At 35.5% G+C, this 27,801-nt stretch overlaps 1 protein-coding gene across 1 annotated transcript in view; it reads right to left on the reverse strand.

Annotated features, from left to right (window-relative positions):
• CFAP47 (cilia and flagella associated protein 47) overlaps positions 1–27,801 on the reverse strand; it is an 857,531-nt gene that overhangs the window by 802,714 nt on the left and 27,016 nt on the right. Inside the window, exons 2-7 of the mRNA XM_027875456.1 lie at positions 26,362–26,513; positions 17,472–17,587; positions 8,365–8,503; positions 5,342–5,570; positions 3,694–3,854; positions 475–599 (exon numbers count right to left, since the gene is read on the reverse strand). Of these exons, the coding sequence (XP_027731257.1) occupies positions 475–599; positions 3,694–3,854; positions 5,342–5,570; positions 8,365–8,503; positions 17,472–17,587; positions 26,362–26,513 (922 nt within the window). The remainder of the gene's footprint in view (positions 1–474; positions 600–3,693; positions 3,855–5,341; positions 5,571–8,364; positions 8,504–17,471; positions 17,588–26,361; positions 26,514–27,801) is intronic.

Below are 27,801 nucleotides of genomic sequence, written 5' to 3' on the forward strand. Positions count from 1 at the left end.
TTATATACCTTAGAATACTATAGAAATATGAATAAGTACTATTATTATTATAATCCGAGTTTCCTAATCCCCTAACCACCTTGATACTAAATGTGTAGTCGATTTTTAACTTGGTAATCTCCTATCAAGAATTAAATTTCCCGATCATCAAAAGATATATAAAAAAAATGGGGGGCAGCTAGGTGGTGCAGTGGATAGAGCACCGGCCCTGGATTCAGGAAGACCCGAGTTCAAATCCAGCCTCATACACATAACACTTCCTAGCTGTGTGAACCTGGGCAAGTCACTTAACCCCCATTGCCCAACCAAAAACCAAAAAAAAAAAAAAAGATATAAAAAATCTTCTAAAATTAACTTGTTTCCTTTATGCAAGATACACTTTGTTTTAAGCAGTTCTGTAAATATTTTAGTATTTCTCATGCTGAACACATATATTTATTGTATTTTTCAATGTTCGCAGACTTTTACACTTACTTTCAGTAGCATCTTCTTCAGCTTTTGAAAAAGTATCTTTACTCTCTATTGACTCGAATCTCAAAAACAGAGCATAGTCTTGTTTGTGGGATAAGTCAGCATGCTTTTTATCATTATCATATAGTCTACAAAAATTGATAGTCAGAGTTATGTTTCAATTAGAGCACAGAGAAAAATTTTAAATCAATTGTGGAAGACATTTCATACCAAACTCCAACTCTATTTAGTATTTCTTAGTTAAAACCCTAGGATAAGAATATGTAATATAATTACCTATCAGATTTGTGGATAAGAAAACATTTGATGAATACACAAAAAGTAGAGAGTGAGGTAAGACATAAATTGGATAATTTTTATTATATTAAAGTTTGTACCAACAAAACCAATGTAGTCAAGATCAGAAGGAAAGCAGAAAATTGAGGAGGAGGGGGATTTTATAGACAGTTTTTTTGGACAAAGACCTCATATCTCAAATATATAGAGAAATTTATTAAATTTATAAGGATATAAGTCATTCCCCAAATTATAAATGGTCAAAGGATATGAATAGGCAGTTTTTGGAAAAATAAATCAAAGCTATATATATAGGCACACACACATATATATACACATGTAGAGAGAGAGTCATGTAAAAATACTCTAAATTATTTTTTAGAGAAATGCAAATTAAAACAACTTTAAGATACCATCTCACACTTATCAGATTGGATAAAATGATAGAAGGGGAAAATGACAAATTTTGGAGAAGAAATGGAAAAACTGGGACATTAGTACACTGTTGGTGTAACTGTAAACTGATCTAATCATTCTGGAGAGCAATCTGGAATTATGCCTTAAGAATTATGAAATTACTTATATCCTTTGACCCAGAAATACCACCATTAGGTCTGTTTCACAAGGTGAACAGAGAAAAAGGAAAAGAATCTAAATGTTCTAAAATATTTATAGCAAATCTCTTTGTGGTGACAAAGAACTGGAAATTGAGGGGATGCCTATCAGTTGGGGAATAACTGAATAAGTTGTATATAATTGTAATGGAAAACTACTGTGCTACAAGAAATGATGAACCAGTTGAGTTTAGAAAAACATGGAAAAACTTGCATGAAATAATGAAGAGTAAAATGAATAGAACCAAGAGAAAATTGTATACAGTAAAAACAATATTGTTCAAAGAGGAATGTGAATGACTAAGCTATTCTGAGTAATATGAATATTCAAATCAACTACAAAGTACCTATGAAGGAAGACGCTATCTACTCCAGAGAAAGAACTGATATATAGATGTATTTATTGTATGGTTTCATATATATATCTGTGTCAAATGTTGGCCTTCTCTAATACAAGACTGGGGATCGAGGGGAAATACAGCTGGGAACTCAAAATGTAACAAAAAATAAAAACCCTGGGACAAATTTTGAAAAGTTAGACAAATCTTAAAAAATCAAAAAATATTTTTTCATCAATATCTTTCAGTAGGCTTATTCAGGGAATAGTAATACTGATGCACGTACATGCTAGTTTCTTGAACTTCTTGAACTTACTGTGATGAAAAGAACATAAAGAAGTTTATTCATTTGGGGTATCTGCCCTGGTGATTCTGTAAATGTGCAATACTTTGCAATATTGTATAATATTGTACAATGTATAGAAGTGTGTAATATTCTTTGAACAAAAGTAAGATTTTTATACTCTCATTACATTACACTGGAAGGTTGTTTACTGAAGAACATCTGCTAAGGTCTTCAAACGGCATTTTGATTGATCAAATGACCAGGTGAACTTTTAGTCAAAGGTTCTATGAATGTTCAAGGCAACAGAAAAATTTTGCAACTCACTCTACAAAGAATTAAGGTAAGGACTTGTAACTAAGACAACATAGCGTCCCTAGTTAGGATACTTCCCTAAATGAACAAATTAAATGAATATGAATAATTTTTTAAACACTCTCTTACTGTAAATTCTGAAAGTCAATTCATCTCAACTAGCAGATGAACAGGTTCCAACCAAATGTTTCACTTGAATTCAATTCACCACAATTTTATCATCACCCTACCAAACTAACCAAAATAAACATTCAATGCTCAAGACACTCTAATAAGGCACAGGGATACAAAGGCAAAAACAAAAGAGAACTTGACTTTGAGGAGCTTAACAGGGTGACAGCAGTGGCAAGAAATACAACACATATGGAGATGTATAATGATGTAGAAAGTGAAGGTGGAAGGCAAAGATCAAGCAGAGTATTATAGAAAATGTGAGGAGGAAAAGAGCATTAACAACTACGGGATGAGGCAACATTTCACAAAAGAAAAGGCAGTTCTGAGTTGGGCTTTGAAGGAAGATATGAATTCAAAAAGGCAAAAACAAGGAAAGAGTTCATTCCAGACATGAAGAATAATTTGTACAAATGCATAGCAGCAGGTTAAGGAATATCAAGTTTGGAGAGCTAGTAGATCAATAGAACAGCTGGAAATTAGCACTCATGAAGGGAAATAATGGACCATAAGACTGGAAAGGTAAGTTGGAGTCACATTATGGAAAACCATTTATATATTAGGCTAAGGAGTGTGCATTTTATGCATAATTGTGACTTTATCCATAGTGTTTACTCACCTGGTACCTTGTATCTATAGAGCTCTCTGTCAAAGAGAATCCAGTAGCTGATTCTATTTAAGTGGGGTTGGAGAGGGTTGGGGGTGGGTGGGGAAAACCTATGATAGTTTACTGTGTTTCTCATCATCTGACCCAACTCAGAATCAAGAATGTGGGCTGTATCCTCTCATCCATGGCCAGTACTACAAATGTCCAATATCACCCTACAAACTGGGACACTTATTTGTTCACTAATCCCTTCCCATAAGGGACCAATTTTTACTCCGACTTACTAACAGCAATAAACAAAATTTGAATTAAAACAACTAATCTAAATTTATACAACATGATTTTGGAGATTTTATTTGAAAACTATTCTTATATTGAATTAATTTTGAAGTGTATTAACAAAATAGAATTATAAACAGAACTTCACTTTTAATCAATGTAACCTAAGAAATGTTCAAACTAGAATTAAAAGTTCATAACATGTCAATAAAGACTTTTTTTTGCCTTTTTACTAGTACTGTTAAGGTGAAATACTAAAATTAATCTGATGAATGCATTACTAACAATGTTAATGCAATTAAAATTATTTCCATTACAAAGGTATCTGTACATACTTACTTTGGACTAAAGCAAAATGTAATTACTATCTTTTGATAAGGTAATAAAGTTCCTTCATTGGGAATACAAGAAATAAAAGTGGTAACATCTATGTTTCTCATTTTGCTTATGTAGTTTAAATCATGTAAAGCGCCATCTATTCTTTGCTGAAGGTTTGTACCCTGTAATGTAAAACCAAAGTAAAAATAGTCAAGAAAAAATAATGTAAAAGGTTTTATGATTTATCATAGAATCACTACTATAGCTCCACAGTTTATAAGAAAATTTATAGGTAATTTCTTTTGTTTAAATATTTATAAATTAATATTGGGGTCAAAAAGCAGGCACATTATAAAATTAAAACAATAAATCTTCCCACAAGAAAACAGATGAGAGTAAGAATTACTAAAAAGCTACAGGCTATTAAGAACTAGAATGACTCAGCTTTTGTTTATCAGTGTGCATACACATACACATGTATATATGATGTGTGCACACATACATACACCCACATGAATATATGCACATACCCTCAAATTAGTCTAGTGGGGGGTTGGATATTAACCAGGAGACCCCCAAATCAGTTAAGCTCCCCCCAGTTCCCTTGATGAAATTACAGGATTTAAGGGACAGATAACAACAACACTAAGAAGTCATAGTTTTCAAGGAAGCAAATATTTAAGAAGTATTTATCCTTCAAAATAAAGAAGTATTTATTCTTTATTAGTCCTTTAAGAGGCAGGGAACTCTTTAAACAAATCTGATATAATTAAAGGACAAAGAGCCATTCACATCTGCCTTTAAAAAGCAAGACAATTTCTAAGGAGTCAGTACAGAGAGAAAGTGTGGTAGAAGTGAATACAGTGGCAGAGTACAGTTGAGTTGTGGAGAGAAACAAGTCCATGGATCCCAGCAAAGCTACCCATCATCAGAAGCCCTATGCACAGGTGGAGCAGAACAAAGACACCAAGGAAGGGAAAATATCCTTGTGCACTGTAGTAGTGCTGGAGATGTGAGCTGCCTTGGACACATATAGTCCACACATTTGTGCTCCTTTACTAATGCATTCTACCTATGTGATAACTATGAAATCTGTGTATATTTGTGGGAGAATGAGCCTAAGATTTATTGAGGGGGTAATTTGTGGTTATTGTTCTTAGACCATTTCAGGAACTGCTTTTACTTTGAAGGTAAATGGGGGCGTATAAGCAATAGTTTTAAGAGAACCAACCCACAAGGATTACTAAAAAGTTATGGTTTATTAGGAACTAGAATTGCTCAGTTTTTTGTTCATCTGTGTAAGCACATATACACATATTGTATATGAATATACATACACTGATATGCATATATGTGCACATACCATCAAATTAGTCTTCAGAGTACTGTGAATTTGGTAGTCATTCCTGCAAGGGACCCCAACTTGCAAGTACAAGGTAGAGGGAGAGGAAAGGGGAGAATGGGGTTAGGAGACCTACATTTGTACCATTGCTATTTTGTTTAAAGCACCATTTCTCTAGAGGTTACTTCCAAGAGACAAGTATAGCTAAATAAACTAAATTAGGATAAACAACTTAAGTATTTAAAAGAAATTAAATGATTTGTCCTAATTTTGCTTTAAGACTAGTAGACACTTTCAAACCATGTTAAAGCCATTCAGCTAACTTACCAATTCTTCTCCAACTGCTTCATGCTCCATCACTGCCACCCAACTCATATGTTCAGGACTGTTATTATACAGAACTGCATGCTCAATCTTTGATGTTCCAAAGAAGACACTTCCAAATTGTATACACTTCAAACTTTTTTCCCCATAAACATCTAACAGTTCAATAATTTGCTGGACAACACAGGCTTCAATCTGTAAAAATGTGTCTTCGCCACCCTGCAAACTTACTCTAATAAGAACAGGAGAATAAAAGAAAAGCATGTTTTATTAATTTTTGTAAGTGAAAGAACCAAAAATACACTTCATTTGGCCACCAAATATCAGACTAAGAAGAAGTTGTATTTGATATTAATTAGAAAACAATCTACTAATGAAAATGAAACAAATCTTGCTCAATAAACTACAGAATGCCAACCCTGTCTGTGTGCACATTGAAGAGTGGTATATGATAAATATATTTCTTCATCTCTAGGGGGAAAAAAAACTCTCATGTTCAAAAGAAAAGGTCTCCCATCTTTCCCACTGTAGAGCATTCCTCCTCTACCAAAACTACCAAAACATAAATTCACACTTCTGAATGTACTTACTCTTTTCCCAAAATTAATATCTCTACCTAAAGTCATTCTCTCATGTAACAAATCACTCTTTTTTTGTTTTTAGGAGACTGAATTTCCCTATCTCAACCAGGCTCAAAGGGCAGCTGCCAGGCCCCATCCCACTGCTGATTAGTCCAAAAGGTTTGGCCTGTTCTGTTTCTGATGTAGGCTGGTTTGTTCACACCTTAGGCAGTGCCATCTGGTTGGTGCCATCTTTCAACACCCATATCATCGCCAAGGGGCTTACCATACTGGTGACAGACCTAGTTCAGACTCCCAAAGGGCTTTAGCCCTTTTGAACCTCAGAACTCAAGCAATCCACCAGCTTAAATTTTTCCTAGGAGCAGGAATTACAAGTTTGTACCACCAAGCTCAACCAAGGCTGGTCATTTTCCTTCCTCCCTGCCCTGAACTCCATTCCCATCATTTGACTTCATCCAACATTGTTACATTTCCTACCAAAGTTCATACTCAGTCACTGAGGGGAAAGAGACTAGAGTCAAAAGATCTGGGTTTGAATTCTAGGCCTGTCACTTACCACCTCACAATCATTTTTGTCAGGAATATTAAAGCACTTAACAAAGAAAAAGGAAGTTGGTAGAGTTTATCACCATTTTAGCAAAGTATGCTTAGGAGTAACCTCTATAAGTTGGTTTCACTTTAAGGGAGCAAGGAAGCTGTCTTTGGGACTAGGGCTTGAATTTTTGGTTTGATTTCCTTGGTCTCTGAGGCACAAAAGTTCCAGCTTATGGGAAATGGTGGTCTGGAGGCTTTAGAGCAATTCTTATTACCCTGCAGGGAATGAGTAAGTATTGCCAACTGCTGGCGTAAGCATGAAGATTGAGTAGAATAGTATTTTATTCAAAATTAATTACAAGTTGTATACTTTTTCACGTGGGAAGATGTCAGTAGATTATTACAGAGCACATCTGGAATTATGTTTTCCCCATCTAGTATGCTCCCAAAACTTAACTGCGTGGCTTAATGATGAATTTACTTTGGGCTGATTTCCATAACAATTTGGGCCCTTATCCATAATATGAGCCACCATTTTATGTAAGGCCTCTGCTACCATGGCCTTATCTGACTCAGTCAACATTGCATCTTAACATATTGGTGGACATCAATGCCCTTAGAAAGTGAGGCCTCTTTCAGAGCCTTCTGCCCACCAAATAGAGGTAATATGGAGAATTCAAGTAATCCTGAGGAAAGACAGAGAAATTAGACTAAATTCCTACACAGTATCAGACATATAAAAAAGAGAAAATGGCACTGAGGAAATCAATAACCCATATCAGTTGACTGGGGCCTGGGTTCCCTAGTCCACCATATTGACAAGGTTAGGAATAGCCCTCAGCAATGAGCATAACAACTTTGTTCAGCTTCCCATGATCTACTCTAAACCGCCAGACACCATCCATATTCTTCATCAGTCATAGAGGGCAATTATAAGAGGAGTTTATGTAGCAAAGTGTTTCAGCCTGAAATACAAACAGGGGGTCTCCCACCCACCTCCCCTGAGCAAGCATGCTTCTTCATTCAGAGGTCTTCCCTGTAAAATCCTCAATGGAAACTAGGGCACCTAATGGATATATTAAGAGGTCCCTGCTATAATAACCATAACAATAATAACACTTACATAGAACTTTAAGGTTTGCAAAATTCTTTACATAAGTTATTTCATTTAATCCTCACAACAACCCTGCAAGATACTTTGTTATTGTTGTTGTTGTTGTTCAGTCATTTTCATTTAAGTGTGACTTTTCGTGCCCCCTTTGGGGTTTTCTTGGCAAAGATATTAGAGTGGGTTGCCATTTCCTTCTCCAGCTTATTTGATAGATAAGGAAACTGAGGCAAACAAGGGTAAGTGACTTGCCCAAGGTCACACAGCTAGTAAGTGTCTAAGGACAGATTTAAGGACAATGAGTCTTTTTAACTCCAGGCCCAGCACTGTATCCACTGCACCACCTAGCTTCCAGGTAGTATTACTGTGCTCCTTTTACAGATAAGGAAACTGAGGTTGAGAGATATTCAGTGGCTTACCCTGAGTCACAGAGCCAGTGAATGCCTCAGCCAGGATTTGAACTCAAGTCTTCTTGACTCTATACCCTGTGCCATCTACTAACCTGCCCTTTAGAGTTTTGGTGATAGCTTTCCCTCCTTTTCCCCACTGAGCCATAGTAACTCAGGAATATGAATTTCAGTCCCACTGTGGTCATGCAGTTGAAACAGTCTGAACCTCCTTGGGAACCCTGGACTTCACCGTGAAAACAGTCTCTCAATTCTGGATGCATTTGTGTCCTTCCAAAAGACCAGGTAAAACAGAAGAATAGCCAAGATAGTCAAATATAGATATATAGCCTAAGACAACAGAGTGAAACATGATAGTAAGGCTTTTTATAATCAATGAAATAACAATATACTCACTTTGCCAATTCACTAACAATTCTGGGCTTATCTGTACATACATAAACTTTAATATTCTTTGATGATTTAGGGTCCACAATTCCATTAGTTGGTTGTATAGTGATAGGTAACTTCCCTTTATAATCTATGTCAAATGAACCTAAGGGAAACATAAAAGCAGGTATTTAAATTTGGAAATATACTTAGTCAGTAAATAAACACTTAGTATGTACCAGCACTATCCTAAGCACTGGAGATATAAACAAAGGCAAAAACAGTCCTTGCCCTCAAAAAGTTTATATTCGAATGAGGAAAACAATGTGTAAATACATATAGACAAGAGATGTAAAGAGTAAATAGAAGGTAATCTTAGAGGGGATGTCTCTAGCGACAGAAAAGGACATCTGAGCTGAGCCTTGAAGGAAGTCAAGGACTATCAGAAGTGTAGGTGAAGAGAAAGAACCTTCCAAAGATGAAGGACAGCCGATGCTAAAGCACAGAGGCGGAATGTCACATGTAAAGAAGAGCAAATGGACCAGTGTGGCTAGAAAGTAAAATATATAGAAGAGAATAAAGAACAAGAAGACTGGAAAGGTAGAAAGAAGTCAAGTTGTGAAGAGCTTTAAATGTCAAGCAGAGAATTTTATGTGTGATCCTGGAGGTTACAGAGAGCTACTGGAGTTCATTGAGTAGGGAGGAGTGACATGATCAACCTACACTCCATCATTTTGGCAATTGGGTGGTGGTAGATTAGAATGAGAAGACATGAGACAGAGAGATCAATTAGGAGGCTATTGCAATTATCCAGGCAAGAGGGGATGATGGCCTGAACTAGAGTGGTGGCTATGGAAGGGAAGGAAACAGATGCAAGAAATGTTGGGTAGGGAGAAGTTATAAGACTTGACAACATGTTGTATATGTGAAAAGACTGAGTTAGGAGATGAGTATAATGATGAGATTGCAAGTCTAGGTCACTGAGAGGACAGAGTTGCACTCAACAATAACAAGGAAATTCAAAAGGGAAGAGGGTTTAGTGGAAAAGATAATTATTTCTATTTTTAACATGTTGAGTTTGAGATGCCTACAGGACATCCAGTTCTAGATGTCCAAGAGGCAATTGCCAGAGTGGCATTAGAGTTCAGGAGAGAGACTAAGGCTGGGCACAAAACTCTGGGAATCAAGAGTATAGAGATGATAAGTAAACCCATGAGAACTGATAGGATCACTAAGTGAGATAGTATAAGGAAGAAAAAAAGAAGAGGGTCATGGATAGAGCCTTGAGGAGTGCCCCATGGTTAGTGGATATGGCATAGATAAAGATTCAGAGAAGATAGTTAAGAAGGAGCCACCAGACAGGAAAGTCAACAGACTACATAATTGCCGTAAGACTATTTCTGGAAACACCAATATAGATGGTTTGTTGAGCAGAGAAGGTGGGAAAAGCAGAGAGTAATACCACCACAGGTATCAAGTTTCTCCATCATTTAGTAATCCTATCACTGGCATAAAAGTTCAAAGATGTCTAACATCTTTGTAGCCCAGCTAAGACTGTTGTCATAGAAATGTGAAATAGTTCCTGGAATCTACAAAGATATTCTCTTTTTCAGAAAAACATCATCAGTAATATAAAATAACATTTCTTCTGCTATGTCTGAGATACATAAAATTCCCTTTGAAATAATAAAATAGCATTTATTAGACAACCTAGCAAACAGACTTTGATTTATGAAAACTTGTGAAAAGCTCACTGTGCTTTGCCAGTTATGACAATTTTTTATTTCAAAGGATATTTTCTATATTTGATTACAAGACAATTTGGTTTTTTATTAATGCATTTGTTTGGGCACAATAGCTTCTTTTCAACAAAAGACCCAAATGGATATCCCACAGATACATTCCCAAAGAAAATGTAAGCAAAAACACCTAATAGTATGATTACAGCTGAAAGCACATGTCCTTTTCCACTTTTGTAGCCTATGAATTATTAAGAGAAAGGGAGAATATGTGCTTTAATTTATATAAGATGTTACCAACATTGTTATGTTTTACTTTAATTTTGTTGTCTTTTACTACTGTCTTTATTTATACTGTTCTGATCATGCATGGTTTGTGTTGTTTTGGCTCTTTTGAAGGAATACAAAGCTACACCATTTTAATCAATCAATGAACAAACATTTATTAAATCTTTACGATAAGCCAGACACTGGCAATACAAAAACAAAAATAAAATAGTCCCTGCCCCCAAGAAACCTACACCAATTCACATATCTTCCTACATTCCTCTGAATTATTCATATTCATCATTCCTTAGAGCACAGTATTTTCCATCACATTCATTTACCACAATTTGCTCAACCATTCCCCAAATGAATACATTTATGACTAGTTTTTTGTTATCATAAATAACACTGCTATAAATATTTTTGTATTTATAGGTCTTTTCTTCTTGGCATTAACTTCCTTGGGAGAGAGAAATGAGATATCTGTGTCAAGGAGTATGAAGAATTTGGTCACTGTTTTTGCATAATTTCAAATTGTTCTCTAGAACAGTTGAACCAGTCCTCAGATCCATCAACAATAAATTAGTGTGTCTGTCTTCTTGCAGGCTCTCTAATATTGATTTTTTTCAACCTTTGGAAACTTTGCTAATTTGATGGGTATTTGTATTTCTCTGGTTTTTAAGCATTTTTCCTAGATGGTGGTTGATAGTTTGAACTTCTTTAAAAAATTATTTATGTCCTTTGACCACTTCTCTACAGGAGAATGTCTCATAATTCTACAGATTTGTTTCAATTACCTATAGATTTTAGATGTCAGATTTTTATTAGATGTTTAATGGAAATTTTCCCCCAATGTGTATATTTTCTTTAAATTCTAACTATACCAACTTTATCTGTTGCAGATCAATTTCTTAGAAAGCAAATCATGTACAAGATAAGGTTATTAAACATATTATATAGTATGACCATAATTTATTAAATTTTAATTATTAAAATGAAATAGTTGATAAGAGAGCAGCCTTGGCATCAACCCAAGTACTGTCTCTGTCACATACTATCTTTGAGCAAGTCACTTCATCCTTTAGTTCTCAGGGAACTCTCTAAGATACGAATTACAGACAAGTTGCAAATCTACATTGATGGACTTTTCGACATTGAGAGTTTCTTATATTGACGAAATTATATCCCTGAACCAAATATATACATATATATGTGTGTGTGTGTGTGTGTATACATTTGTGTATATATATATATATACACACACATACATTACATATGTGATAAAATAATATTCTTTTAGTGTCCAGGGCCTGTTTTAAATTGTTCGATATCATTTTATCATTTCCCCTAAGCTTATAGTCATTTTAACTAAAAAGGAATCTAAAATTATACTAAAAAAAGACAACAAAGCTATGCATTATATCCATGCTCTGAAGGAGCTCCAGGAGGGTCAAGGTAACAACAAATTCTCAGGAACAAACTTAGAAAACTCAATCACCTTTCTGAGCAATGTGAAACAAAATCTTTCTCAATATTATCTTATTAACCTTTTTCTAAATCTGAAATAGAATAAGCATAAGTAAAATTTTGTGTGTACAATTTTTCAAAGAACAAAAGAAGTATTTGGGGAATGGATGCTTTGGTATACAGTTTTCCAGGAAATAAGTCTTCTGAGCTCATTTACCTCCTATTCTTTAAAATAGTTCCTAAAAGTCTTAAATACTCATGAATAAATAAAAAAAAACTTCAGTGAAATTCTGTACATACTCAAAAGTTTAAAGGAGGAATGCAAGGAGAAGGTACGGTTGGAGGGTGAACAAGACCAAAGTCATGCCATTCAATCCTATATATGTACATATATGTATGGGTGTGTGTGTACATATATATATGTGTGTGTGTGTGTGTGTATATATAAATAGATATAGATATAAAGATAACTGCACAATTACCTAATTCTTTCACAAAGATAAATCCAAGTGTAATACAAATATAACAAACAACTGATTTTAGGTTCAGACCTAGGCTCAAATAATAGCTCCAACAAGAAATAGCGATGTGACTTTGAACAAGTCGCTTGATCTCTGTGAGTCTGAGTTCCTCATATGGAAAACAAGGTTAATAATATTTTGTATTAGCTACTTCACAGGATTTATAAGCAAGGTGCTTTATAAGGAAAAAAGACGTGAAAAAGACATGAATTCAGTAAAAATATTCACCTCCTAAATATAGTGTCATAGACACGTATTGGCAATGTAACAATGAAAAAAATACTCAGATGCATTAATGGAAATCTTGAGTGAGGTTGTAAAATAATTTTATCATTAAACCCAATCAATGGTGGTTGAATTGGTATTATTCCTCATTTAGCGACTTGAAGTCCTGAGTTTGTTTTTATTAAATAAAATAGTAGAAAAGTAAAACAAAAGTTTGGATTATTATTTTTAGAATAACTACTAAGGCAAACCAATATGGGGCTGCCTAAACTTTACTCTTTCACAATTATTTCTAAAATTATGAAATAAGATTTAATATGACTAACATATCAGCTCACTGCAGTTTCTCCACAAAAAAGCAATGCAGTATAACACCTACATTCAAGAATTGAGAATCATTTCCTAATTAGTCACTTAATCTATTTTTGAAGTAGTCTTTCTTTCATGAACATGTGTTGATCTATTCATGAATACTAATGTAACATTTGCATATAATATACACATTGTAATCTTTTGTAGGCACTACAATTGGTATAATATATAATATTAATTTTTGTAAAAATGAGAAACAATCCTTTGAATCAACTCAAAGAATAAAAGACAAAGTCAAGGCAAAAAAAAATTTATATGCATATGTATGTATATGTGTGCGTGTGTCATTCATAAGGGAACAACAATTACAATTTCCCAGATAATAATCCCCTGAATTTCAAGTACAACAGTTAGTAATCCAGTCGCTACAGACATGAAAAAAATAAATATTCATAATATAAAATCTTATATTGCTGCTTTTTCATAAACCAAGGGAGAGAAAACTATAAACACCAAACTACAGCCCAATTTTATTTCTTGATTTATGTAACAAAAGAAGTGATATTCCTACTAAGTGAGAATAGAGTGTATATTTGTAATGAGAGATTAACAGAGCATGTACAAAGTGGCCATTCCTGACTCTGACCATATATATTACTCAGAGCTAAAAGATTCTTACACTTTGAAATGAAAAAGTGATTCCTCATCAGCTGCTCAAAAGAGCCAATAACTAAATGGACTTTAAAAAAAAACTAACTCCTCTTCTCTTTGTATGTCTTCCATGCTGGCCTATGAGGCTATTTTGAGCTGCTTTCCACTGGGGGTGAGAGCAAAGGGCCACTCACCCTAGCTCCCACCCCACTAGTCATGCATCTGTAGGCTCATGACAAACTCATCCTGTGTCCTACCTGGGCAAACCTGATCCTGGGTTTGGGGCTACCTCTTCTGGGTTTGTTATTCTCTGACCATAAGTAAGTATACATAAATGTAAGTAAATATAAATATCTATCCTGAGATGTCTGTGTCCAAGTTTGGGGGGTCATTTTATGTGGATAAGAGATTCAAAGATTCTATATCACAGCAGAAGAATGAACCTAGTCTCTTGGGCCCAGCAAAGGTTCTTATTGTAAGACAGAGAGGAGAATGAAGGACTTTGAGTCCCTTATTCCAATCATCCTCATGAGCTTATTCCAATGAATTTATATCTATCAACAATCCCTTTGGGAGGGAACAGGGCTCCAAATTTTTAGGGGGCTGATTAAAGATTGTTTTCTTTCTATGAACAATGCCTAATTGTCTTATTATTATGTGTTTGTAACTCTGATTGAATTGTCCAGTGTATTTGATATTGGGGAAAAAATCAAAAGGGTAAGGCCTTTTTATTTTTGGGAGAGATTTTGTCTGGACCTTCATCTGATTGCCCTATTGGTTAGAAGAGATCCACTGGAGAATTCTAAGTATCCTATGAATTCAGAGACTTAGAGGTGGGTTTTCATCCAGACTTCCAGTGAGATTAGATTATATATTTCAGCAATGCTTGGAGAAAATTTGGTTTGCCCAGTGTTCAGCCCTGCAGTTGGATCACCCTATGTGTTAAAAAGAATTATGGAAATCATTTTCACCCAGGACCAGTACATAGGCCAAAATCAAAGAAACAACCAATGAAATTAAGAACAAGTAAATATGAGTCAATGAAACCCCAGAAAAGAACATAAGAGTCATGTTACAAGACTTATACAGACATAAAAATGCTGGGAAAGAAATAGAGGAGTAATGAAGTTTATTATATTAAATACTCATCAGGACCTCAATGAATCCATCAGTCACCTATCTTGTGAGATTCTTGTCAGTTCCCTGATCTACCACAAAAAGCATCTCCTCAATGAGCTGAGGACCTTTCTCTGGATCTTTCCTCTATTACAGAGAAATTTCTGTCTGGAGGCCTACTATCCTGACTGGTGATTCACTAGCCCAGACCACCATTTCTTGTGGGGCCCTACTATGCTCACTTCACTCCTGGTTCAACTCCCTTTCAAGACTTCTCTACCTCCTCACCAGCTGCCTTGGGCCCACAAAGGTATTCTCCTCTCTCCTCTCCATCTTTCCAGTTTCCCTTTATGTACAGTTCTTCATCCATTAAAATATAAGCTCCTTCAAGGTAGGGATTGTCTAGTTTGTTTATCTTTGCATCCTCAGCACTTAACACAGCAACTGACGAAAAGTAAGTGATCAATAAATGATGTTTGATTGATATAGTTGATTAATTGAATAAATAAAACAAGATTCCATGGAGCATAATGAAAAAAGAAGGCAGAGTGAGAAAGGAAGAAGACAATGAATAGCAAGAGACTTGGTTCTGGGTTAGTCTTAGCGGCAAAGGGCCAGGAAGTAAAATGCAAAATAGAAATAGTCCTGGTGCTTATGTAAGGTAAGTTACCAAACTGTTTACACCCCTTGACAAAGAGATCCCACAATCAGGTTTATACCCTAAGGAGAGCAAGAACAGCTAAAGGTGGGGGTGGGGGAGGGAAGGTCCATATGCATAAAAATATGGCAGTACTGCCTGAGAAGACAAAGTAGTCTAGAAACAAAGTATGCCAATGACTAAGGAACAGCTCAATTAACAATGCTAATGGAATATTGTCATACTGTAAGGAATAATGAATATACAAAGAACTCAGAAAAATCTGAAGAGGTGCAGTTAAGATCCAAAAGAACGCAAAATTATAACAAAATTATGAAGACACTAGTAAATGGTAACAAAACTCAAGTGAAATATAACAATTTAGTTAAACTTAAAGTTAAACTTCTCCTTTCTTTTAACAAGTGATGACACACACAAACACCTGTATTCCTTGCTCCAGAGGAGGCTCAGGATAGTGGATCTCTTGAGCTCAAGAGTTCTGAGCTGCGGTGGGCTAAGCCAATCAGGTGTCTACACTAAGGGAGCCTTCAGAATCAGGGCACCACCAGATTGCCTAAAGAAGAACTGGCCCAGGTCAAAAATGCCGTGGGTCAAAGCTCCCATGCTAGTCAGAGTAAGACAGCCTGGGAGATGAGTAGCCCCTGTGTTTATAGCCTATGTGAAACAGAGACTTGTCTTTTTTTTATGACAAATACAAAATGAAAGTAGTATATGCTCCCAATCAACATTAAGGCAGTTTTGCTTAACTATTTTGGGGGAATGTCCTTATTGGGTGTGGTTCAAATGGTTTTTGAAAAGTTGTCTGCAATATCAAAACAAAATTTTGCTTTAATGCTCATTACTGAAAGTCAGGGTCAAAAAGGGTTCTGTAGCATTTGTATGCTTTTGGACACTACATTTACATTGCTTAAATTAAAAGAAATACTAACACACCCACACACACAAATCACTGAACTTCAAGTCAAGAAAAGACCTGCCTGTAGATGTTAGTCATGTAACCTAGAGCAGAGGTGTCAAACATGCCTCTCTCAACACTCCTGAGTGCATCTGGAGCCAGATTAAAATGTGATTGGGAAATATTTAACAACACAAATAAAAATACAATTGTTCAATTGTTTCAGTCATGTCTGACTTTTTTGTGACCTCATTTGAGAAAGATACTGGCAAAGACACTGAAGTAGTTTACCATTTCCTTCGATAGATAGATAGATGTAGATGTATGTGTGTGTATATATATAGATAACATGTTATATATATTATATATTATATATTATCCTTTCTTTATGTTATCTTTCTATATAATATAACATATAATATGCAATTATATATATATGATAGAACCCAATTAATATTAATATGAAGTTTTCTAATTCAATATGGCCCCCTCAGGGATCCTTACATAAGGCATAGTGGTCTCTGTTTCTATTTGTGTTTGACACCACTGACCTACAGTGTGTCACTTACCTTCCCTAAAATCCAGTTTCCCCATCTGTAAAATAGAAACAATATACTATCTACTTCACAGGATGGTTATGATGAAAGTGCTTTATAAACCTTGACATGCTTTATAAATGTGAGCAGGACTGCTATTATCATTAATGCAGTACTGGCTATGATTTAGGAGCTACCTAGAAGAGCCAAAAAAAGCGAAGACCCTGATGGCACTGCTGTCCAACCTAATGGAGATTCTAAAACTGTAATATAGGCATTTTAAGGTTGTCACAAAAGACCCCTAGTCATCTCATCTCTAGAGACTCATGAATCAGCAATTAAAATTACATTAATACAGCCATATAAAAATAAACTGTATACAGCTGTAATAAACTTTTACAACAGGTTTATTGCTACCATTAGGCCATAACACAGCAGTAAAAACACCTATGGAGGCTTCTTCCCTAGAAACTTAAGAAGAAAAATTACAAGTTAAAGTTCTAGAGACAGGAATATCAGTACATGAGGTTTCCTCACAATACATTTTAATCTGGGTCTTGATGCAGCAGGTCCATTAAGCTATTATAGAATGGCCATCTAATGGCTCTCAGGTTTGTGCCATCCCAGACGCTAAGAACTTTTTTTAAGATGAATCAGAAAACCTATTAATCTAACACATGTTGGAAGTTTCAAGTAACATTCACTTTCAAAATGTTAAAGTGATTTTAGATGACAGCAAACATTTACCTGGAATTGTTCCGTGGTTAATAATGTTAATCGATTTACAAATTGCTTTACCATTAGCTGTGATTGTGCCAAAATTAACTTTTGACTCAATTTCCAAATGACAGCATGGAATCAACCTGGATGGGGGAAAAAAGGAGACCTTTACTAGTAAAAGTTATGTTCATTTCCTTGCAAGTCTATTAAATCAATGACAACAATTTCAAATTATGAGTTGGAATTGTAAAATGATTAAATTAGTTTTTTTATTTTACCATACATAAAAGTTCTATGTACAAATTCATATTGCCCCCTTCAAACTAGACACTTTAGAAGTTTGTAACAATGTTATGTATTCTACATACTGTATATAGAAGACTGTATGCATATATGTAGTCAAATGAAATTTGAAGAAAAAAAACTTCAATTCCATAAGCATTTAAGTACCTACTACTTGTAAATGCGATGTTAAGTGTTAAAGACTCAAAGATAATAATAAAAACAAACTTTCCACAAGGTCCCTTCGTTCTTATATCATCTTATAAAAACTTATAACATATACTTTTTGATATCTTTAGTACTGGCAAATTTTTATCCTTCAGAAGGACATTTTACTTTTAGAAACAGCCAAAAGAAACTCAGTATTAAGTCTGATGAAGAACATAAATTATCAAGCTGGTGTCTAGATTATAGCAAGTACTCAGTAAATATTAGTCGAATTAAATAAAAAATGAGATGTAATGTTACATCTATCCATCAATTTTTCCCCCCTAGGGAGCTCATAAAGTGATTCTTAAGGCAATTACAAAAGAAGTACGCTAAAAAGGTCTTTAGAAATGGTTACATCACTGAAATAAATATAAAATTACCCAAAATGACTTTAGAGGATGCACTCCTCATTTGAATGTAGAAGTCTTAGTAATTTTTTTTTTTAATAATTCTTATACAGTCATACCCAGGGCTGTGTAGAAGCCCCCTCCAATTGGCTCTTGAAATTTTCAGTGTGAGAAAAATGCTACAGATCAGAGCTTGAGTGGTTGTTCTGTTGATTGTGTAGACTTAAGAAAGTGATGGCCAAAAAAATGTTAATTATGTAGATTAAACTTAAAAGGGTGTCTTGTGTTTTCAGAGAGTCAGTTGATAGACATTTACCAGTGCCACCATACTGCACATTACATAAAGCAAATGAGAAACAAATCAAGAAATACTATGAGGCAGCAAGGTGGTGCAGTGGATAGAATGCTAGGACCTGGAGTCAGAAAGAACTGAGTTCAAATGCAGCTTCAGATACTTACTGACTGTGTGACATTGGGCAAGTCTTTTTGCCTCAGTTTCCTCATCTGTAAAATGGAGATAATAAAACCTACTTCTCAGGGTTGTTGTGAAGATCAAATGAAATAATAATTACAAACTGCTTAGCACAGTGCCTGGCACATAGTAAGTGCTATATAAGTGTTAGCTATTATTATTACCTACAATCAAGTACCTACTATGTCCTCAGGTACTTTGCATAGGCACTGGAGATACAAAAACAAAAATGAAACATTCTTGCCCCCTGAGAACTTAAGTTATATTATAGAATACAAGAATATATAAATATATATGTACATATATATTTATATATTCTTGAATATACTTATATAGGTAGATACAATGTAATGGGGAAGCGGGAAATGAGTACTAGCTATTGAGATTAGGAATGGTTTAATGTACAGGGAGTGCTTAAATTGAGTTTGGGAAGAAACCAGGATTCTAAGAGGCTGAGGCCTAAAGGATAGCCATCCCAGGAAAGGGAAACAAGCCACTGCAAAACTATAGTTATGGAAAATGGAATGTTATCTATGAGAAACAGTAAGAAGACCAGTTTGACTGGACTATAGAGTCCACCAAGGGGAACACTATGGAATAAAGCTGGAAAGGTAGGTTGGGACCAGGTTGTAAAGGGCTTTAAATGACAAACAGAGGAGTTTCTATTCACTCCTAGTGGTAAAAAAAAAAAGATTTCTAGAGGTTACTGAGTGAGAGGTAGGGGGTGGAGGGTAAAGGTGGAGGGATGATGTGATTAGATCTGGGCTTGAGCAAAAATCACATTGACAACAGTATGTCTAAATACAGATTAGAGTGGGCAAGTTGGAGCAGAGAGATCAATTAGGAGGGCACTGACTGCAAAAGTCCAGGAGAAATGTGATAAGGCCCAGTTCTAGGATAGTGGCTGTGCAGGAGTAGAGAAAGGTAAGGAGGTGATTGATCTCATGGAAGTAAAAACAAGACTTAGCAACTGTCTGCATATGTGGGGTAAGAATGAGAAGCAAGGATAACACAGAGGTTGTAACCTTGGTGATAGGGAACTGGAGCTCAGGAGAGATTCACGCTGGATACATATATCTGATAGTTTTGTGTATAGAGGTAATAATAAAATTCATGGAAGCTAATTCAGTCACCATGTGAGAGAGTGAAGAGAGAAGGGAAGAGAGCTCAAGACAGACACACGTCCATAAACACAGGCATTTATATGCCTTTTTCCAGGGGATAGGGGAGGTCACCATGTGTAACTGTATCTGTTGTCTAGAATAAGCTTAATTTTCACTGGATGCACATTTTTCTCCCTTGTTTCTGGGAGAAACAACCCTAAAAACCAATGGTTTTTACTTGTAGCTTTGAAATGTGTATCATTTAAAGAGCACAAATCTTTATAAGGATACAGTTATCCCTTCCCCATCATGACTTTCCCCTTCACAGTCTCAATATATTAATTGATGCGAATTTGGGGGGAGTTTTGTGAAAGGCGCAGATGACACACAAAGGCCAGCAGACAACACAGAAAAAAAGTTTAGAAACTCAGAAATATATAACCCAAATTTTACTATAGAGTCCTATAAATAACCCATAAAAAAAAGAAAAAATTCAGACTTCTTCTCTGGTATGAAAGGTGGGCCAAAAAATTTTATGAGGATTTTCCAGATCACAGTGGCACAGCTCCCCTAACTCCCACGACATAGAAAGGATAACTACAGATTCATCTGTGCCCCTTAAGAGTTAAAAAGTCTTTAGTTTCTTGATGTAGATTTAGCATCAATAGATTAAAAGCCCAAAATATGAATTTTGAAATGTAACCACATACTAATAAAAAGGTTTACTTTTAATTGCATTAAACTATAGCCTATTTGGTTCCGTTCATATTGCAATTATTTGGTTCTAATACAGCAGAATTAAATAATTAGCCAAATCAGCAATCCTAATCAATTTGGCATGTGAAAGAAATGAGTCATAAAGTATTAAAATCTAATTTATGTAATTGGAAAAATACAGGAAAAAATTTTTAACTAAGTTGACAAATACAAAATTGGATGTAATAACTAGAAAAATTAACCGAATATAGATTCTGTATAGTTTTCCACCTTGTATGACTCGTCCCATAAATCCTCCACAGAGAATTCTCCCAATACACAGGAGGCCTTCCTCTAAGAAATGTATGCACATCATTGTAGTTCTTTTGGCTCCAAAAAGAAGGCAACCAAATTCCATGAAGCCATTTGAGCACCCAGGTTGTGTCCATATTTAATTCAACAGACATTTACCAAGTGTGTATTATTTGTATATTTTTACTTTTTTATTTTTTTTTTACTTTTTTACTTTTACTTTGCTACATGGCTAATCTATTTCCTTTTCTGATCATACAGTTCTTAATAATACCTTTAATGAAACTTCCTTTACACAAACACATAATATGCCTTGCCTATTTATACCCATCATCAATCACTCCATTGTCTTCTGGGTCACCTGCATTTTTTATTCCTCAGAGATTATTGCATTACATGATTTGGAGTCATACAGCAATACCAGGAGAATAATCAAGTACTCAAATAAATGGATCCGTGATTTTATCAGTTTAGCAGTTCCTTCCAACAAGGCAGAGAGCAATCCATTCAGGTCTGACCTTCCTTGTTAACTCATGTCCAGTTCTTCCCATAAGTTTGCCAATGGTTTTTCTCTCTTTCTTGTATTATTTCAAAGGTAAAAGTAGGGTACTCTGACTATCTATCTGTCATCCCTCACCCTCACCCACCCATCTTCTCTGGTTATTGTACATTGGCTTGATGGTATCTTTTACTTTTGGGCCATCTCCAGTCGTCTTGACTTTTGTCTTGCCACTGGACTCCAATGACTTTGAAGGAGAGAGTGAGGCTGATGGCTTTGCAGAACTCTGCCTCACTTAAATCCAATTCATGTGCAACCCCGTGATGTTATTGGCCTTCTTTGAGAACAAAGGACAAATAACAATCTTTGACTCCTATTCTTTTAAGTTTTTCATAAATTATGTATTGCAGCCTGTAAACACCTACCATGTGCCTCTCCAATGCTCTCTGTATGAAGTTCATTTATAATTCACAGATATTCTTTGTCTCTGATTATCATGCAGCATGTGGGTAGAATATTAATATTTAAAAGATAAGCCTTGTTTTCACGGGGAAACTTGAGGCTATTAAAGGAACTCTGCAATTTCCTAAAGACAATCCAGTCCATTCTCTTCCTGCTGTTCAACTATGAACCCAAATCACTGTCCAGCCGTAGAGGTCAACTCATATATACCAACTGAGAAAATATTGGTATTAATAAAGCAGTTTTTGTCAGGGAGAAACCTGGGATCATTAAAAATTGGCATATTTCCTATTGTAGTCTTTCCCCCAAACCCTACCAGATAGCAATCCTTCATGATAAAAAGAAAAATTTAAAGAAGGAAAAGGAAAAGGGAAAATAAATAAATACAGCGCTACATTTTTTTTCAAAAGCAATTAAACCTGCTGTCTTCCTCCTGTTCAATTCTGGGATCAGCTCATTGTCTATCTGCACTGCCAATTAAAATATTTTAGTTAACTCAATGGGCTATCCTTCTCACTTCATGGATAACCGAATTTTTCCTCCTGTTATGGAGGTGGTGGTGGTTGTTTCCTATGAGGATGGTTAAATTGAGTTAAAATGGCCAAGAATCTAATTAAGGAAGTCTTGTAGTATTCTAAAGCTAAATAGAATCAACACAAGGTTAGGAGCCAAGTTCCAAAAGACTTCACCATTTATCTCTTCTCCATTCAGACTGCCCAAGACATCCTCTATGACAACAGCAAACACCATTAGTGAGTGTGTTGAATTAGCCTCGATTGATGTTAGAGGACTGTTAAACAAAGTTATTTCTTTGTTAACATCTATCAAGTCATCTCATGTGAACTTAACATATAGTATAAGGAAATACTCTCAGAGAAGAGCTTTAAGAGCTTTTTTTTTTCTTCAAAATGATACACACTTTTATTCTACATCATGGTTTTTTCAAATAATGATATGAATTTTTTTGTCCAATCATTGCCACTTAGATGAAGGAAAACGGGGATACTTCAAGGAGCTGTGATTTTATGGGTATGGAACTCTCACAGCATCTGTGCTTAACTTGGCAAGATGAGTCTTAGAGAACTGCCTGAGCCTCAGAGAGATTAAGTGACTTGCCTATAGCCACACAACTAGTAAACGTCAGAGATTAATTTTCTGCTTACTAAGTCAAATGTTTTTGTATTTCTTTCAAAGGCAGAACCACCCTTTCAGCCATTTTGGTTCATGACCCTTAAGTGTCATCACTGGCTACTTACTTTCCCTCAACCCACATTTCCAATCAGTTGCCGAGTCTTGCCAGTTCTACCTGAAAATATCTCTTACATCCATTTCCTTCTCTCTGCTCACATGGCCATTACCCTAGTGCGGGCCCTAATCTCCTTTCACCTGCACTATTATAATAGGCTCCTCATTGGCCTCTCTTCCTCAAGTCTCTGACCCTTCCAGTCTATCCACATAATTGCCAAAGTGAATTCCTAATAAACAAGTCTGGTGATGTCACTCTCCTAATCAATGCCTTCCTATTACATTACAGTGCTCCCTATTACAGAATCACAGAAATTTGGAATTGGGACTTCAGTGGCCACTCATAAAAACTCATACCCAGAAGGATTCCCCTTGAAAATATTTCCAGCAACTGATCATCCAGCCTTTGACTAAAGACCTCCACAGAGGGGAAACCCAGACCTTTTGAGGTGGCCCATTCCAATTTTTAACAGGTCTGATTGTTAGAAAGTTGTTGTGTTTTTTTTGTTAACAAACTTAAATTTGCCTCTTTGCAACTTCCCTCATTCATTGCTTAGTTCTACTCTCTGGAATTTGACAGAACAACCTGAATCCCTCTTCCACCTTTCAAATACATGAACATAACCTACTATGCTTCCCTTGATTCTTCTCTAAGTGAAACAACCCAAGTTATTTCAACTGATCTTCATATGGAATGAGCTCAAAACCACCATTACTTCTAGGATCAAATACTTTCTCCTCTGTTTGACCCTGAAAACCCTTCATAAAATGATTACAATTTATCTTTTATTCACTAAAATGTAAGCTCCTTGAAGTTAAAGATTTGACTCTTTTGCTTGTGTCTGCAGCACCTACTCCAGTAAAGGCACATAACAGGCATTTAGTAAATACTTCCTGATTGATTACTGTTTTTCACACCATCTCTGGTCCAGCCAACCTGGCCTGTATGATGCTTTTCACACCCAACATTCTATCTCCATCTCCATACCTTTGCATAGGCTACAAAAAAATGACTTTTTATCTGTCTTGCATATATTTTACATGTATTAATGTGCTCATGTTATCTTCCATGATAGATCTCCATGATAGCTCTCTGAGAACAGGTTATTTCATTTGGTCTTTGTAACCCCAATGTATAGCACTGTGCCTGGCATACAGTTGGCATTTAATGTTTACTAATTGTCGTGTGTTGATTATAATTACTCAAATGCACACAGCAGAATTGTTTACTGAAGTTCCATTTACAAATATCCCAAGGGTGATCTGTTTTAGCTGACTTTCTGTCCAAGATTTTTGTAAGCCACACTATTCACTACTTCATGAAGTGATGTTACTTATAATCTTCCATAGTCCTCCATCATAACAATTGGCAAATAAAATTATTCCAAAGCAGAATTACTACTGACCACCATATCTTTTCTGTTACCCATTTTCCATTTTTTGGTGAAAATGCCTTGTATGAAAAGGTCATATTAGGACTATACTCAGTATCCTCTCCTCTTTATCCTTCCTTTCGACTTGAAGTTAGATTTTGCCCTTTATTCTATCAGTGGTTAGACTGCATGCTGACCACTAATTTTGAAACTATTCCCATACAAATAACCAATTATTTCTGGCCTAATATCCTTTTGTAGGACATTATTGTTCAATATTTACTATATCCATAATTTCCAATTCTTCTTTTTAAAGTATTCATGATATACAAGCTCAAGATTTCCAACTGACCACATATAAGCCTTTGGTGTCTTTTCATTTCTTAATCTTAAACCGTATTTCCCAAAGTGCTTTTCACATCTTTCCCTGTGTCCATCTTAACATTGAGTCCACCAAGAATCAATGTATATGCTAATAAGATTTAGAGAAGTTTGGGAAGCTCTTTGTAGCATTTCTCCACTTGGCTATCCTCCACAATTACTCAGAGCAGGTAAACTGCAATTATCTTAGGGGCCTTTTTTGTTCTATACACTGTGAGATAACCAAGTGTCCGATGAAATGATCTTTCTTGCTGCCTTTTAGGCATAGGATTATAGGACCATAAATCTAGATCTGTAAAGTACTTCAGAGATAATTTATTCCAATCCCCTCATTTCATAGGAAACTCTCACTCACGGAGCCTAAGTGACTTGCCATAGGTGTCACACAGAGAGTGACAGAGTTGTAATTAGAACTTGAGGACTGTGATTCAACATTCTTCTGTACCACAAAGATAAAACCAACTCAGTCAATTCCTTTTTCCCCCTAAAATGAACCTATGAACCAACATTTCCTTATGTCTCTAGTTTCATTTAGAGAATGAATGTAAATGTTAGTAAGATCCAATTCCTCCAGTAATATATCACTTTGTTGACCAATGATAAGAATCTCATCCTTAGAATACCAAATTAGTGTACACAGAGGGTCTAAAAACTGATTCTTGGAACTTCCAGTCACTTTTTTCTTCTCCACTAATCTTACTACAGAAGCACGGATCACCAAGGGCTATTTCCATTTTATTCTGTTCCCTGAGTTGGAATAACCAGAACCAAAGGATTAATCACCTAGTGGACGGCCCATCGGCTGGTCACTGGAACCTGCCAGAGCTTGGACTCTACTGGCACAGTCTTCAAGAACCAAAAGTCTATGCCATCATGACGCATTGGAAAGCTACTTTCAGAGAAGAAAGTGAAAAGATTGCTCTGAAAAGCATGACCACCTGGCTTCAACAGTAAATTTAAGATTAAAGAGAAAAGCTAATTTTCTCCTTTAAAATGAAAGTGTAATTACCTAGACAAATATCTAATACTTGAGCAATAGTGCCAAGACAGTTACTCAGTTCACCATACTTAGATACCCACACATTTCATGTAGTCTCAGAATAACAGCATTTTCACTGCTCTTCTAAAATCCGATGTACCTTCTCCATTATTTACAAAAGAGTTAAGTGGATCCATTATGCTGCTTTTCAAATTAAATAAAATATTAGCTGGACTACAAAGATACACTCTAAATAATAGATTATTTTTAATGAGAGTGCTCCATGAAGCAAGATAAAAGAACATCTTTTTGATTGAAACTTAATATAGTAACAATAAAAGGCCAATTTTTTTTCAAAATATAGGCAAAATTTTCTCGCACATCAATCTTAAGGATCATCAAAATATTCTAAAAGTGTGTCCCTTTAGTTAGGCTATGGTGAAAACAAAGTTAAAATGAGTTTTTAAATTAAAAAAAGGTCAAATGTTACTTAGAGATTGCATTTTTCTTTGGAGAGTTATGAAAATATTGGCACCAAAATATATAGATGACATACCCAATCAGTGGAATTGTTATTTTTCTTCTTCCTACTAAAATACATATTTTGTCAAAACTGTCTTCTTCTTTAACAGGCTGATAAGTCACAGTGGCTGTCACATGAAGTCCAGTAGCAATTGCTATTTCTTTAGTGTTCCTGTCCAACTTGAACTGCAGTTAAAAAAAAAGATAATTCAAATTATAACTAAATTAAAACAAATCATAACTAAATTCTTTACTAAAAGAATGTACAAAGAAATCCTGTCATCACAGCTCAATTAAATTTTTGTGCATATTTCTGCCTAAAAAAGGTTTATTAGATGAGTACCACTCCCCTTCCTCCTGTCCCAAAGAAAGCTTGATCCTGTCCCTCTACAATCGTAGGCATTGGACATGAGCAAAACATAGTTGAATTTGACAAACTCAGTCAGTAACTGAGTATTTTGAGTGCCCACAAAGTGAAGGCGGACTACTGAATACTTAGAGAACTGACAAGGATTCCACTAACAGAACAGAAGAAAAATACACTCAAAAGTGTTGCTCAATCTTAAATGAATATTTAGTATTCCATATTTTAAAGTGGTTTCTATTGTTTAGTTTGTTTCTATGATGCCAACGGGTGGCAGTGGGCCAAGGAGTATATTTGCCACTCTAACCTAATCTTTCTAGGAGCAGGAGTAGACCAATCCTCTCAGACTACTCTGCCTCTGCCCTCCATTCCTACCCACCCCTGCTTTTTTTTTTTTTTTTTTTCAGAACGGGAATGGGATAGTACTTGGTCATACACACCTGCAGCTTGCCTGTGATTCACTTTAGGCCAGAGGCAAAAAACGAAAGCTGAAGATTTGGTTTAAAGTTCTGAATTTTTGAAGGTCTATAAAGATGTAAGAATTATTAATAAAATAAAAACATCCCTTCAAGCTTTGAGGGTGGCCTCTAACCTCCAGACTTCCCAGCTGGTGAAATTCTGGTTAAAGAGCCACTGGCAGCAAAGAACTGCAAATTGAGAGGATGCCCATCAATTGGGAAATGACTGAACAAGTTGTGGTATATGAATGCAATGGAATACTATTGTGCTATAAGAAATGATGAGCAGGCTGACTTCAGAAAAACCTGGAAAGACTTGTAAGGACTGATGCTGAGTGAAGTGAGCAGAACCAAGAGAATGTTGTACACAATAACAGCCATGTTGTGCAATGACTAATATTGATAAACTTCACCCTTCTCAGCAATACAAGGATCTAACACATCTCCAAAAGCCTCATGATGGAAAACGCTATCCACAAAGAAGAAAGAACTACGGAGTTTGAATGCAGATCGAAGCATACTATTTGCTATTTTTTTTCTTCTGTTGTGTCTTGTTTCCTCTTTCTGGTGGTTCCTCCTATTGGTTCTAATTCTTACTTACCACATCACTAATGTGAAAATATGTTTAATATGAATATATATGTATAGCCTA

This window comes from Vombatus ursinus, unplaced genomic scaffold (assembly GCF_900497805.2).
Source record: "Vombatus ursinus unplaced genomic scaffold, bare-nosed wombat genome assembly UNPS02014809.1, whole genome shotgun sequence".
Lineage (NCBI taxonomy): Eukaryota > Metazoa > Chordata > Mammalia > Diprotodontia > Vombatidae > Vombatus > Vombatus ursinus.